Source organism: Cetorhinus maximus, chromosome 23 (assembly GCF_964194155.1).
Source record: "Cetorhinus maximus chromosome 23, sCetMax3.hap1.1, whole genome shotgun sequence".
Classification (NCBI taxonomy): domain Eukaryota; kingdom Metazoa; phylum Chordata; class Chondrichthyes; order Lamniformes; family Cetorhinidae; genus Cetorhinus; species Cetorhinus maximus.
The window spans coordinates 52,064,196-52,079,886 of record NC_135901.1 but is presented as its reverse complement, the minus strand read 5'-3'; the positions used below and the strand labels follow the sequence as shown (position 1 = coordinate 52,079,886).

At 45.2% G+C, this 15,691-nt stretch overlaps 1 protein-coding gene across 1 annotated transcript; it reads left to right on the top strand.

Annotated features, from left to right (window-relative positions):
- The first annotated feature begins 10,768 nt into the window (after positions 1-10,768).
- LOC144697645 (uncharacterized) lies at positions 10,769-15,018 on the top strand. The gene is made up of 2 exons (XM_078569673.1): positions 10,769-11,352; positions 13,771-15,018. The coding sequence occupies exon 2, from the start codon at positions 13,852-13,854 to the stop codon at positions 14,881-14,883; it is 1,032 nt and encodes a 343-aa protein (XP_078425799.1). The 5' UTR covers positions 10,769-11,352; positions 13,771-13,851; the 3' UTR covers positions 14,884-15,018.
- The last annotated feature ends 673 nt before the right edge of the window (positions 15,019-15,691 follow it).

The window sequence follows — 15,691 nt, the reverse complement described above, 5'->3', positions numbered from 1 at the left end:
GGTCCAGGTGTCCCTGTGTCTCTCTAAGTTTGATGATCAGTTGAAGCCTCGTCCACACAGAGAACACGTGTACAGTTTCTCCCCACTGTGAATGGTGTGATGTTATTTCAGGCTGTGTAACTGGTTAAAGCTCTTTCCAGTCAGTGCAGTGGGACACCCTCACTCGGGTGTATGTGTGTCTCGGTGCTTTTCCAGTAACACTGATGTTTGAAATCTTTCCCTACAGACAGAACAGACAAACGTTTCTCAGTCCACATTCAAAGGTGATGATATTCAGGTCCTAATGAATCGAGTGACTGTGTCAGATCTTGATGTGATGTTTGGTTTGGGTTTCCTGCCTGAAAATCCTCCCCTTCTAATTATCTGTAAAAGGAGTTTACAAAAGTCATCACTGTAAGAACAGGATATAAATTCAGAGCAGACAATTCTAGTTTCTATGGAACATTTTTTCCTCTCTTGTTCCCCCAAAGCTGCAAATCCCCATCCCACACACTCTCCCTCCTCCCTGTGCTGAAATCCAAACAGAGTTTTGGACAACTCTTTCTGTATCTTTTTAACAAATTTCTATAATTGGAGTTGACAATATGTCTGATCATTCACTTCAGTGATTACTCGTGACAAAACATTAATCTGAAACCCCCTGACTGACCATACAGAATAGCAGATGTTAACCTTGTGTCCAAAACTTACTGTGTGGAGATTTAATGAGCGATTATGAAGGTGGTTTCTCCCAATGTCCCAGAGTTTCCTTCCTTCCTTCTCTCCCTCTCTAACTGAGTTAAACCTGGGATCAGTCTCATGGCCCATTCTGGTTCCTGCTTCTCTTCCTGATGATTAATTAACTCCAATTAAACACTGAGAAGACTGAAGATACTGTTTTCAGTCCCTGCTCCAATCTCCATTTCCAAGATACCAACTCCATCCCTCTCCCTGGGAACAGTCTGAGATTAAACCAGTCTGTTCACAACCTCAGTGTTACATTAGATCTTGAGATGAGCTGCTGACCTCATGTCTGTGCCATCACTAAGATCGCCTGTTTCCACCTCCGTAATATCACCCGACCTCACCCCTGTCTCAGGAGTGTCTCATCTGCTGCTGAAACCCTCATCACTACAATGTTTACCTCCAGACTGGACCATTCCAACACACTCCTGGCTGGTCTCCCACATTCTACCCTCCGTAAATCCATATTTTTGCTGAGTGTGTCTTCACTCACAGCTAGGCCCGTTCCCTGACCTTCCTTGGCTCCCGTTCAAGCAGCAACTTGATATTAAAATTCTCATCCTTGTTTTCAAATCCCCCAATGGCCTCCTCTCTGTGGCTCCTGCAGACCCACAACCCTCTATGATATCTGCACTGCTCTAATTCTAGCATTCCCTGTTTTAAATGTTCCACCATTAGTGTCCGTGCCTTCAGTTCCCGCGACCCCAAGCTCTGAGATTCTCTCCCTCTGTCTACGACACTTTCCCTCTTTAAGACAATTGAGTATTAATAAAAAAAGACATTCTGTTAAAACATTTTATCTTGTACTCATCAGGATAGAGGGAAGAACACCAAATTTCAAAAATTATCAGTCAGGCTAGTAATGTGTCTCACTTACACTTGCTAGAAGCTACATATGTTCATCCACAGGGACCAGGACAGGTGAAGGACACCACGGGCAGAAGGAACAAGTCCAGGCACGGGGTCTTTTGTGGAATTAAACAAAAGCAGAGGGGATTACAGCTCCTGGCTGTATTGTCCATGGCAACAACCAATCAGAGCCGACGGGCCAACCAATCAGCACCCTTTTCTCGTGCAGTATAAATTGTGGTTCCCTTTGAAATTTGGGATTCTTGCGTCTGTCCTGGTGAGTGCAACAGGAAAAGCTTTGACAGCTTGTCTCTGTTTTCGTTAATAATCAAATTCCGTACAAACAAGCGACTATTTAAGTATTTTGGTCACCTCCTTCTGTGTCTGAATGTTATACTTTGTTTTATAATTTCCCTGTGAAGCTCACTGGGATGATTTATGATGTTAATAGAAGTTGCTGTTGTTTCTGACTGTTCCCCTGATCTCCTGTTTTCCAACAACCTATTGATTTCACACCAAACTCTATCTCTTTGATTTATTGTCCTTCCTGCGGGTCATTCATCCGGGCCTGCAGCCTCTGTAAAGATGGCGCCCACGCATGCTGCCTGTTGGACATTGCCCCCAATAAAGATGCTGACCGCACATGCGCTCTGCTGCTTCTTGCCCCCTATAAAGATGGTAACCGCACATGCGCTCTGGAGCTCCTTGCCCCTATAAAGATGGTGACCGCACATGCGCTCTGCAGCTCCTTGCCCCCTATAAAGATGGTGACCGCACATGCGCTCTACTGCTCCTTGCCCCTATAAAGATAGTGACCGCACGTGCGCTCTGCTGCTCCTTGCCCCTATAAAGATGGTGACCGCACATGCGCTCTGCTGCTCCTTGCCCCCTATGAAGATGGTGACCGCACATGCGCTCTGCTGCTCCTTGCCCTCTATAAAGTTGGCGGCCGTTAACTCGGGCCTACTTCCGGAGAAATGGCCTAATCTGTGGTTGGAAGGATGGTTCCTCATTGGTTTAGGATGGTTTAGGACAGAGACCGTGAATTCATAAAGCCTCCCAACTCACCCGCCAGCCCTATCTATCCTACGGGGTTTTTTTCCAGCTCTCAGTCCGCACTCGGTCTTTGTAAATCCCGCATTTTAAATCCGCTCGCTCCAGCTCTCCTCACGCCTGATTTCACGCGCTACACATACTCCAGCTCACAATGATTGACGGCAGCTCCGGACCAATAGGGACAGGGGGCGGGCCTGGAGGACCAGCGGGAGCAGCTGTTCCTCTGGCCAATTGGAGTGAATGAGGGGCGTGGCCGGGTATGAATTGGAGCATGCGCAGCGCGGGTGGGGATCGGGATCAAGGCGGTCGAGTTGAAAGTCCAGCGGGTGAGAAAGGGCCGAGTGCAGGAGAGGAATGGAGCCGGAGGGTGGACTGGGAGGATTCACAAACACCCGGTGTAGGACTCCAAACCCGAATTACAAACTCCCGGAGCCCAGTTTACACCGAGTGTTTGGAAACTCCTTTTCCAGGGGGTTAGAAGGGGAGGATTTACACACAGCAAACTCCAACCCAGAGAAATGTTTGTCTCTTAATTTCTATCCTGGACTGACAGGGATGGATTTTTAATAATCTCCTTTTTACAGGATTTTCAATGGGACGGATTTGGAGAAGGGGAAATTCAAACCAAACATCACATCAAAATCTAACAGAGTCACTCGATTCCTCAGGTCCTGAATATCATCGGACTTTGATTGTGGAAGGAAAGAAGTTTGTCTGTTCTGTTTGTGGGAAAAGCACCGACATTTTCAAAATCCTGGTTAGACTGCACCTGAACCACTGTAATAAAAATAAAAAATGCTGGAAGTACTCAGCAGGCCTGGCAGCATCTGTGGAGAGAAACAGAGTTAATGTTACGAGTTAACATGACCTTTCATCAGGACAGGAATACTGTGTTCAGTTCCGGGCATCACACTTTAGGAAGGATAGACCATATTGGCCTTAGTGGGAGAGCAGTGCAGATGTACCTGAATAACAACTGGACTCCAAGGGTTAAATTATGAGGAGTGGTCAAACAAATGCATCAGAGTAATTACAGCACAGAAAGAGGCCATTCAGCCCATTGAGTCAATGCCAGCTCTCTGTAGAGCTGTCCAGTCTGTCTCATTGCCCCGCTGTGTCTTCAACCCCCTGCATGTTTATTTCTCTTAAATGCTGGTCCAATTTAATTTTAAAGCATTGTTCATGTCTGCTTCACGCCTGCTTGTAGGCAGTGAGTTCTGGGTTAATACCACTTGTTGTGTAAAATGTTCCTCCCTGCATTTGCCCTGTATCTATTGCCCATAACCTTCAATCTGTGTCCCCCTAATCCTTGTACCATCACCAGATGGAAACAACATTTTCTTTGTCCACCTTATCTGAACCTATCACAATCTTGTTCACCTCTGTCCAATCTCCCCTCAACTCTAACTCCAAGAAGAACAACTTCAGCTTCTCCAATCTCCCTTTGTAACCGAATTCCCTTTTTCCTGGAACCATTCTGGTAATTCTCCTCCGCATCCTCTCAAGGACCCTCCCCCCTTTCCTAAAGTGTGGAGACCAGAACTGGATGCAATACTCCTGTTGTGACCTAACCAGAGCTTTATGACGGGTCAGCTTATTTTCCCTGCGTTTATGCACATTAAATCTGCTTATGAAGCCCACGATCTCATATATTTTGCGAACTGCTCTCTCAATATGTCCTTTCGCCTTCAAATGTGTATGCACATCAACCCCCCAGTTCCCCCAGTCCCTACACACTCTTTAGGACTGTACCATTGAGTACCCTATTCATTCTGCCAATATTTATCATCTCACTGTGAGGTTTGTATTCCCTGGAATTTAGAAGATTGAGGAGGATTTTCTCGAAGTTTTCATGATATAAATTGGAAATGGCGTGGTAGATAGAGGGGAACAATTTCCATTGGTTGGGGAATCCAGGACTGAGGAACATAGTCTAAAAATTAGAGCCAGACATTTCAGGAGTGAGATTAGGAAAATCTTCTTCAGGTAAAGTTGGGAGAAGTTTGGAATTCTCTTCCTGAATTGGCAGTACATGCTTGATCGATGTTCAGTTTCAATCTGGCATTGATAGATCCTTCCTAACAGAAGGTATAAATCAAGGGACACAAGACAAAGGGTCACAGATCAGCCATGATCTGATTGCATAGTGGGACAGACTCGAGGGGCTAAATGGCCAACTCCTAGCATCATTGAAACTTAGAGCACGGAAGGAGGCCATTCAACCCTTTGTGCTTGTGCTGTCTCTTTGAAAGAGCAGTTTTGTTTAGTTCCACACACCCACTTTCTGTTTGTAACCCTGTAAGTTCCTCAATCCCAAATCCCTGTCAACTCCCTTTTAAAATTCCTGATAGAATCAGGTTACAGCACCTTTCCAGGTAAAATGTTCCAGATCCTGTCAACTCTCTGTTGGTGCAGAAATTGCTGAACTCGATGTTGAGTCCGGAAGGTTGTAAAGTGCCGAATTGAAAGATGAGCTGCTATTCCTTGATCTCCCATTGAGCTTCATTGAAACAGTGCAGGAGGCCAAGGACAGAGAGGTCAGAGTGGTAGTGGGGCAGAGAATTAAAATGACAAGTGACCGGAAGCTCAGGGTTAAGCTCACAGACTGAACGGAGTTTGTTCCACAAAGTGATCACCCAATCTGTGTTTGGTCTTCCCAATGTAGAGCAGATCGCATCGTGAGCAGTGAATACGGTAACTAAACTGAAAGAAGTACAAATAAATATCTGTTTGGTTTCATCTTTCAAAACCATGAGAACCCGAAGATAGATAATTAATTTGAACAATGAAGCTTACAAAGTAAAGCAAACTGATTTTCAGAATATTAAACTCCAGTCCAGTTACAGGGATTATTAACACCATCAGAAACAAAGCCCAACTGTCAGAATGAAGATGGTTCAGTCCTGGTTGTGATTAACAGCAGCAATAACAGCAGAATCCAACCCCTGCAGTCAGTTGTGAACTCATTGGTTTCTCGTAGTCTGTATGATCAGTTAAATCCCTTCTCACATGCGGAGCAGGTGAATGGCCTCTCCCCAGTGTGAACTCGCTTGTGTGTGTCCTGCAGGTGATGGTTTTCCCATGCACCAGCTGCCCTTGTATTCTGGGTGCTGTGGGGCTGTGAGTTGGGTTGATTCTGTCAACATGCTGGTTGAGTTACAGATGTGCACAGTCCATTTCCCATGCCTCCTCCTCCGCTTCTCTCTTTCTCTCTATCTCTCTTTCTCTCCTCCCACATAGACCAGTCTTGTGTAGACCCAGACCGGGTGGCAGGTTCCCTTCCCTGAAGGACATTAGTGAACCAGTTGGGTTTTTATGACAATCCAGCAGTTTTCATGGTCACTTTTTCCTAGTGCCGGCCCCACAAATTACCAGATTCATTCAGCTCAATTTCACAACCTGTCTTTGTGTTTTTGTGGGTTCTCTCTCACTCCCTTTTTCTGTTTTAAATCAATTTCACAGGGTACTAGAAGGAGAGGATTTGCAGCCGAGAAACTGAAACCAAACATCACATCAGGATCTGAAGGAATCGCCCAAATTATCGTGACTTGAATATCATCGGATTTTGAACATGGAAGGAACATGCCCCGTTCACAGTGGGGAGAAATCACATAAGTGTTGTGTGTGTGGACGAGGCTTCAGCCAATCATCTGACCTGTTGAAACACGTGCACCGTCACACCAGGGGAGAAACAGCGGTAAAGTGGAGATGGTAGGAAGGGATTTAGTTCCCTTTCCAGGCTCGAAACATGTTGGCGCATTCACACTGGGGATAGGCCAATCACCTGTTCCGAGTGTGGGAATGGATTCACTCAGGTATCCACCCTGGTGACACGCAAGTGAGTTCAAACGCAAGTGAGCACCATTTGGGTGCTCTCACTGCGGAACTGGGTTCAGGCAAGCATCTAAACTCACTGTACATCAGGGCATTCACAGTGGAGAGAGACCATTCCCCTGCTCTGAGTGTGGGAAGCGATTCACTCAGTCATCAAGCCTCTTGAAACACCAGTGAGTTCGCGAGTAAGAACAGTGATTGAATTTTGCAGCTAATCACATCCAGGACTGAACCATCTTCATTGGGGTCTGTTTCTGCTGATGTTTATAAATTCCATATCGATATTGGGGTTAATGTTGTGGTCAAAAGTCAAATAAAACAATTTTGTGTTGAATATAATGATGCTGAGTCTATTAATACAGCGCGACTTCACAAACCTTTTCCCAGTGAGACCCCCTTGTAATGCCTCCGACTTGGTGTGACCCTAGAGTGAAAATGTGGGGGGTACAGGAGATGTTGAGCGGGGCGGAGACTTCAGACAGACAGTTTGAATAATCATTATTGTACAGAGAACAATTGACACAACTAAATATGAAGGTTTAACTCGCTGACCTCCTGGATTAGGACATCTTGCAGAAGTGTACTTCCGTCAGTCTCTGTGGCGCTATTGCTTAGCACGTTGGGTGTTAACTGAAAGGGTGGTGAGTTGAGACCATGCGGGGGTGGGTGGGGGGAGGAGCTTTCATTGATTTCTCTCCATCAGCATTCATTTTCACACAATTCCGATTGTTAATGGGTACATGGGCTGCAAGAAAATATCTCCCAAATGTTGCCAGCTCGACAATTATCCAGTGAGTTCCCGCACAAACAGTTTTATTTAACCTATTCATTTCAACTATAAAGAGAAAACAATCAGAACTACCATGTACCTACCTCTAACCCATTAGAAATCTCTGAAGTTATTGTATTCAGACAAATCCATCAATTATTCTCTCTTCCTCAGCTCCACAGTGAGTGAGACAGGGAAAAGCAGAAAAGCAGCAATATTCCAGCCCCGCACTCTCCAATCACCCGCTGCCAGCAGAAAGCGGTGACTGCAGCTTCCATCAGCGGGTTACTGCCCATCCCTGGGACACAAGATACTACTACCCAGGCCAAACTTCCCAATACACCGAGCACAGGCTTAGGAAATCACAGGTAGATTATATCCCGGTCACAAAACCTCCGAGCAGCATTTACAGAACACCGAGTGAGTAAGTCACAAATAAAAGTCACACAAACTTTCTAAATCTTTTCATTGTAAAATTCCTTCACTTGGCTGAAAAGCTGACTGTTGTGAATCTGAAAATGAGCACGATGGGATTTGTGTTACCGAGTGACTTGTTTTCCATTGCTTGTCCATCAGGTTTGGAATTCAATTTGTTTTTTAAAAATTCGTTCATGGGATGTGGGCGTCACTGGCTAAGGCAGCATTTATTGTCCATCTCTATTTGTCCATGTGTTGAATATTGAAGCAAATCTGATTTCACAATGAGCACACAAAGCAGGTGAGCATTAAATCCAGGGACAAATCTTGAGGAAAATGGATCACAATATTTGGAAGGAGGTGCAGTCAGGTATTGTGTAAATGCTGCTCGGAAGTTTAGTGACTGGTATGTAATCTCCTTGTGTTTCCCTGAGGCTGTGCTCGGTGTATTGGAAAGCATTGGACCCTTGGACTTCTGGGTGTCATTTTCCTTCTCCACCATTGCATTCAGGCATTAATCTCGCTGCGATAAGGGATGTGAACTTATGTGGGTGCATGCCCGGCTAGCTCAGTTTTTAGAGCATGGAACTAGTAATCTTTGCGTTGTGGGTTTGATTCCCCATGTTGGGCATCATCAGTTTTTTTAAACTTTGCTGCTTCATGGGTGATCCCCAGCTCTCCATTCCTCTGGCAGTGCCACCGCTCAAACCGAGTCTTTCTCCCACCTTGTTAATATCACAGTTGTTGGTTTATGAGTGAAAACTACCCTCTGCTTCACTGGAGGAGTAAGAGACAAATGTGTAGTTGCGGCCTAATGTACAACGAGTGATGACACTTTAAAAGTGGCAAGTCCCACTCAAGCCCCTGTACCACCAAAACTACTCAGAGTCACAGAATTAGAATGGCCACTTCTTGGGGGACCGATAGCAGCGGGCCCACGTCAATCAGGATCCAGGCGAGAATGATCTAATGCATAAGATTGTGGGAGAGTATTCGGGAACTCCTCCTGAACCTTATTCACATCAAAACGAGCTGTGATGAAACATTGAAAAGTATGGGTTTGATTTCTTCGGAGCAGAGGAGGCTGAGGGGAGATTTATTTGAGGTGTATAAAATTATGAGGGGCGGAGATAGAGTGGATAGGAAGGAGCTATTTCCGTGAGCAGAGACATCAATAACCAGGGACATAGATTTAGAAAGCAAGAAATCCTCACAGTTAAATAGCACCTTCCCACACCACTGGAATCCCAAAATGCTTTTCAGCTAATGAGATATTTTGGAAGTGGATTCACTGTTGTAAAGTAGGAAATGCAGCAAAACCCCACACACAGCAACGTCATAGTGAGCAGAGAATCTGTTCTTGAGATGTTGATTGAGGGATAAATATTAGACAGGACACGGGACTCTTTGTGAAATAGTGACATGGGGTATTTTAAATTCAGCTGAGAGGGCAAAGGGGACCTCAGTTTAAAATCCCAAGGAAACACCTCCGCCAGTGCAGGATTCCCTCAGTACGCTGCTGGATGGTTAACTGATTGCTGTGCTCAAGTCTGAGTAATGGGATTTGACGTCAGAACCTTCCAACATAGAGGAGAAAGTGTTACTAACAGAGTCACAGTAAAACCAACAATTCAACTTAACAAAATTAATGGAAGGATTAATGGGGAGTTGTCGAGCAATTTATTTCACTCAGATGTGTGGGGTCTCGAGCCCACTGACTGAGCTGTTGGCAGAGGCAGAAACCCCCACTGGGTTAAAGAAAAGAAAACTTGGAAAATGATTTGAGCTGATGTAACCTACACAGCTACAGACCAAGAGCTAGAACGTGAGATTGAACTGGATTGTTCTTTTATATCATAAATAATAATAATATAAAATCAAAATATTGTGGATCCAGGAAATCTGAAATAAAAACAGAAAATGCTGGAAAAGCTCAGCAGGTCTGACAGCGTCTGTGGCGGGAGAACCAGAGTAAACGTTTTGAGTCGGAATGACCCTTCTTCAGATTGTTCTTTTTCTGTCAACATGGACACGATGGATCAAACAACCACCTTCTGGGTCGTAAATATTTCTATGTTTCGGTATTTCAATGTTTAAAAATTGAGACTTTTCCTGCATGATTTGTGTGTATTTGCTCAATAAAATCTCTGTAATGGTGGGGAAGGATTGGGAGTTTTCAGTGTGGGTCAGAAGTCATATGAGTCAACAGAGAAGCAACACATTTCAGGTCAGAACAGAAATAGACAACAGATACAGAATGGCTCTCTCACCTTTAGTTTATTTATTCGTTCCATTACCATAGTTTTTGCCTTGTGTCCTTATCCCTTTTGTTATTTAATCTCTCCTGTATTCACCCAATCACAAGCTTTTTCTTCTGTTCTTTCCCCCTCTCCCTTTCACTGTTTGTGTTCTTTCCTAAAATCTATTGTATCTCTAACTTATTTTCCAATTTAGTTGGAAGTTCGGTGACCTGAGCCGTTAAATGTTTCTCTTTCCACAGTCTCGGCCTGACCACTGAGTATTTCCAGAATTTTCTGATAGGGAATCAGGATCACAGCTGATCGAATTTAAATTCAATGAATCAATCAAAGCTTGTAATTGACAGTCAGTGTCAGTAATGGTGACTAGCATTGCCAGAAAAACCCATTTGGTTCATTATTGCCATTTAACAATGTTAAAAATTCCATCTTTAAAAGTTGAAAGCATTTCATCCATAATCAGCACATTCTTAATGGCAGGACGCTGTTTAAATGTTCCATGTATGGGGAAAAAAAATCAGTTATTCACTCGATCTGCTGAGACTCCGGTGGTCTCCAGACATCTAATGGTAGTGGTTTGTTCTGCTGGTAATTACATTCAGGACAGAACTATGGTGCAGGGCCTGTTCACTTTGTTTTATCAATCAAAGGATTTAATAATTTTATATCCTTCCGCTATGGCTCCATCGCAATCAAATCCCAAAACAATATCTATTCAACACTATCACCTTTCCATGGCGGGACGATTACCCAGCATTCGGAGCGACACAGGATGTGCCCTATCCTCACTGCAGGGGAGACTACGCATGCGCCGTGGCTTGGCTTTAATGAAGCATGCGCGGTAGGATTTCGACCTAGCGCATGCGCAGCGAATGCTGCAGCTGCGCGGTTTGTAATCATCTCGGCTCCGCAACGAGTGAGAAATAACCGACTGTAGGAAGGTAATGGAGGCGTCGGAGTGGGTGTGGCGGGTTCATGAACACCCAGTGGAGGCACCAAACCCACAGTAGGAATGTACACGCCCCACGTTTGCTGCCAATCCGGCGGCAGCTGTGGGGCCTCGTCCGCCCCTCACATTTCCGGATTTATAGGGAGCAACGTGCAGCAGGGCGCATGCGCGGTCATCCTGGTCCAGGTTGCAGGAGGAGATAATGTTGTGAGTTTCTCTCCTGGACTGACAGGGATGGATTTTGGAAACTCCCTTTCCCAGGGGGTTAGAAGGGGAGGATTTACACACAACAAACTCAAACCAAGAGAAATTTTTGTTTCTTCTCAATTTCTATCCTGGACATACAGTGATGGCTATTGTAAATTTCTATTACAGGACATTAGAAAGGGTGGATTGACAGACAGGAAACTCAATTCAAGAATCACATCAAGAACTGAAAGATTCACTCCATTCATCGGGACCTGACTATCAACAGCATTGAATGTGGAAGGAATAAGGTTTGTCTGTTCTGTCTGTGGGAAAAGATGTCAATCATCATAGGGACTGGAAAAAACAGAGGGAGAAACTGTTGAGAGATTTGAAAACAAGGATGAGAATCTTAAAATTGAGGTATTGCTTCACCGGGAGCCTGTGTAGGTCAATGAGCAGAGTGGTGATGGAAGGAAGAGACACGGTGTAAGTAAGATTTACTTATGATTTTGAATACCTCTATCAAATCTTAAGGGTCTGGACAGAGTAAAGAGGGAGAAACTGTACCCATTCGTGAAAGGATAGAGAACAAGATGGCACAGATTTAAGAAAAAATAATCAATGTAGATATGAGAAGAAACTTTTTCACACAGCGAGTGGTTAAGATGTGCAGCCTGAGAGTGTGGTGGAGGCAGCTTCAATCAAGGCATTCAAGAGGATCAGGACCTGAAAAGGAAGAATGTGCAGGTTTATGAGGAGAAGGTGGGGAAATGGCACAAATTGAATTGCTCATTCAGAGAGTTGGTACAGACAGGAAGGGCCGAATGGTCTCCTTCAATGCTCTCACAATTATATGAGTCTGTGATAGGCAGTGAAGTTTTGGATTATCTCAGGTTTATGGAGTTTGAATGTGGGAGGCCAGATAGGAAAGTGTCAGCATAGACATGTCTAGAGGGAGCAAAGGAATGGATGAGATTTACAGAGTCAGAGAGGTCTACAGCACAGAAAAAGGCCCTTCGGCCTATTGAATCTGTGCCGGTCAAACAAGCACCTAACTATTCTAATCCCATTTTCCAGTGCTAGGCCCATAGCCTTATATGCCATTGCATCGCAAGTGCACATCCAAATACTTCTTAAATGTTGTGAGGGTTTCTGCCTCTACCACTCTTTCAGCCAGTGAGTTCCAGATTCCCACCACCCTCTGGGTGAAAAAATTCTTCCTCGCATCCCCTCTAAACCTCCTGCCCCTTACCCTAAATCTATGCCCCCTGGTTATTGATCCCTCCACCAAAGGGAAAAGTTCCTTCCTGTCTACCCTATCCATACCCCTCATAATTTTATACACCTCAATCATGTCCCCCCTCAATCTCCTCTGCTCTAGGGAAAATAACCCCAGCCTATCCAATCTCTCCTCATAACTGAAACTCTCCAGCCCAGGCAACATCCTGGTAAATCTCCTCTGCACTCTCTCTAGTGCAATCACATCCTCCTGATAATGCGGATTCCAGAAATGCACGCAATACTTTAGCTGTGGCTTAACCAGCGTTTTAGACAGTTCCAGCATAACCTCCCATATTCTATGCCTCAGCTAATAAAGGCAAGTATCCCATATGCCTACTTAACCACCTTATCTACCTGTCCCGCTACCTTAAGAGACCAGTGGACATGCACACCAAGGTCCCTCTGATCCTCGGTACTTCCCAGGGTCCTACCATTCATCGTGTATTTCCGTGCCTTGTTTGCCCTGCCCAAGTGCATCACCTCACATTTATCTGGATTACATTCCATTTGCCACTGATCAGCCCATCTGACCAGCCTGTCAATATCCTCCTGTAATCTAAGGCTATCCTCCTCACTATTCACCACCCCACCAATTTTCGTGTCATCCGCAAACTTACTGATCAACCCTCCGACATTCAAGTCTAAATCGTTTATATATACCACAAACAGCAAAGGACCCAACACCGATCCCTGTGGAACCCCACTGGACACAGGCATCCAGTCACAAAAACACCCCTCGACCATCAAACTCTGCTTCCTGCCACTCAGCCAATTCTGGATCCAATTTGCCAAATTGCCTTGGATCCCATGGGCTCTTACCTTCGTTATCAGTCTCCCACGCGGGACCTTTTCAAAAGCCTTGCTGAAGTCCAAGTAGACTACGTAGAGTTTCAAAAATGCTTGAGCTGAGGCAGAAACAAAGTCCGGCGATGTTACTGAGGCGGATCCACCCGATGAGAGACCTTGCCTTTAGTTCTTCCCTCACAATCCCCCTTTCACTGACTCAAAACCTATTACATTTCTATCTTTCCACAGTTCTGAGGGTCATCACAACCTGAAAAACTAACTCTTGATCTCTGCACTAATGCTGCCTGACCTGCTGAGTTTTCTGACATTTTCTGTTTTTAGGTGGAAATAGGCGGTCTTGGTGATGATGTGGATATGTGGCTGGAAGCTCATCTTGGGGTGAAATATTTCACCATGGTTGTGAACAGTCTGGTTCAGCCTCAGACAGTTGCCTGGGAGATGGATGGAGTCAGTGATCAGGGAGTGGAGTTTGTAGTGGAGACTGAAGATAATGACAATCCAACAGTTTTCATGGTCACCTTTGCCTAGTGCCGGCCCCACAAATTCCTAGATTCATTCAGCTCAATTTCACAACCTGCCTTTGTGTTTTTGTGGGCTCTCTCTCACTCCCTTTTTTCTGTTTTAAATCAATTTCACAGAGGATTAGAAGGGGAGGAATTGCAGTCGGGAAACTGAAACCAAACATCACATCAGGATCTGATGGAGTCGCCCGATTAAACATGGAAGGAAAAAGCACCGTTCACAGTGGGAAGAAACCGTACACGTGTTGTGTGTGTGGACGAGGCTTCAGCCGATCATCTGACCTGTTGAAATACAGTCACGCTGGAGAGAATCCATGGAAATGTGGGGACTGTGGGAAGGGATTCAATCACCCATCCCAGCTAGAAATTCGTCAGCGCACAAAGACTGGAGAGAGGCCATTCACATGTTCAGTGTGTGGAAAGGGATTTTCTGATTCATCCAACCGACTGAGACACCAGCGAGTTCACACTGGGGAGAGGCCGTTCACCTGCACCGAGTGTGGGAAGGGATTCACTACCTCATCCAACCTGCAGAGACACCAGCAAGTTCACACTGAGGAGAGACTGTTTACCTGCTCTGTGTGTAAAATAGGATTTGCTGATTCATCCTCCCTCATGAAACATAAGCGAGTTCACACTGGGGAAAGACCGTTTACCTGCACTGTGTGTAAAAAGGGATTTGCTGATTCATCCAACCGACTGAGACACCAGCGAGTTCACACTGGGGAGAGACCATTTACCTGTTCTGATTGTGGGAAGGGATTCACTCAGTCATTCCATCTACATAGACACCAGCGAGTTCATTCTGGGGAGAGACCATTTACCTGTTCTGATTGTGGGAAGGGATTCACTGATTCATGGACCCTGCTCAGACACCAGCGAGGTCACACTGGGGAGAGACCATTTACCTGTTCTGATTGTGGGAAGGGATTCACTGATTCATCCAGCCTGCTGAGACACCAGAGGGTTCACACTAGGGAGAGACTATTTACCTGCTCCACATGTGAAAAGGGATTTGCTGATCCATCCACCCTACTGGAACACCAGCAAGTTCACACTGGGGAGAGACCGTTCACCTGCTCCAAGTGTGGAAAGGGATTCACACAGTCATTCCATCTGCGGAGACACCAGCAAGTTCACACTGGGGAGAGGCCATTTACCTGCTCAGAGTGTGGGAAGGGATTCACTCAATCATCCAATCTGCTGAGACACCAGCGTGCTCACAAGTAACTGCTCTGGTTGGATTTAATTCCCAATGATATTCTTGTCTGAAGCATATTGATTGAAGTGTGTTTCTGCTGAGGTTAATAAACTCCAGCCCAGTTACAGATTCTGTATAAAGTTGGAATAAATCACCTTTGCGATAAACAGTGTGTTGAGTCATTTTGATATCTCGAACACAAGTTAGTTCCTTTTGAAGGACTCTCCCTCTGCCCTGTCTCCTCCATCCTCAGCCCCAACGACAATTGTGAGGAGCTCATGGAGCTTCTTTGTCACTAAGATTGAAACAATCCGATCAGCTGCCTCTGCTGCTTCCCTCCCTTCCACTAACCCACCAGGACAAACTGTCTCTAAATTTCCCCCAATGTCTGAGCCGTGAACACATCTTTTTCCAGTTTCTCTCCCATCTCCTCTCATGCCCTCTGTGTGCACCACCTGCTCCATCGAACCTATTCCCACTAAACTATTGACCATCCAACTTCCCAATGTTTACCGTCATTGTCAATGGTTCTCTCTTTTCAGATACTGTTCTGCTCTCCTTTAAACCTTCCATCATTATATATCCTTAAATAAAAACAAGCCCTTCACTCTTCCATCTTTGCATGCTGCCGCCCCATCTCCAGCCTCTCTTTCCTTTCAAAAAATCCTTAAACATTTTGTAATCTCCCAAAACTGTGTCCATTTTTCCGAGAACTCCCTGTTTGAATCCCTCCAATCAGGTTTCTGCCCTGCCTCAGTTCGAAAACAGCTCTTATCAAAGTCACAAGTGAGATCCTATGTGGCTGTGACACAGGTAAACTTTCTCTTCTGGTCCTTC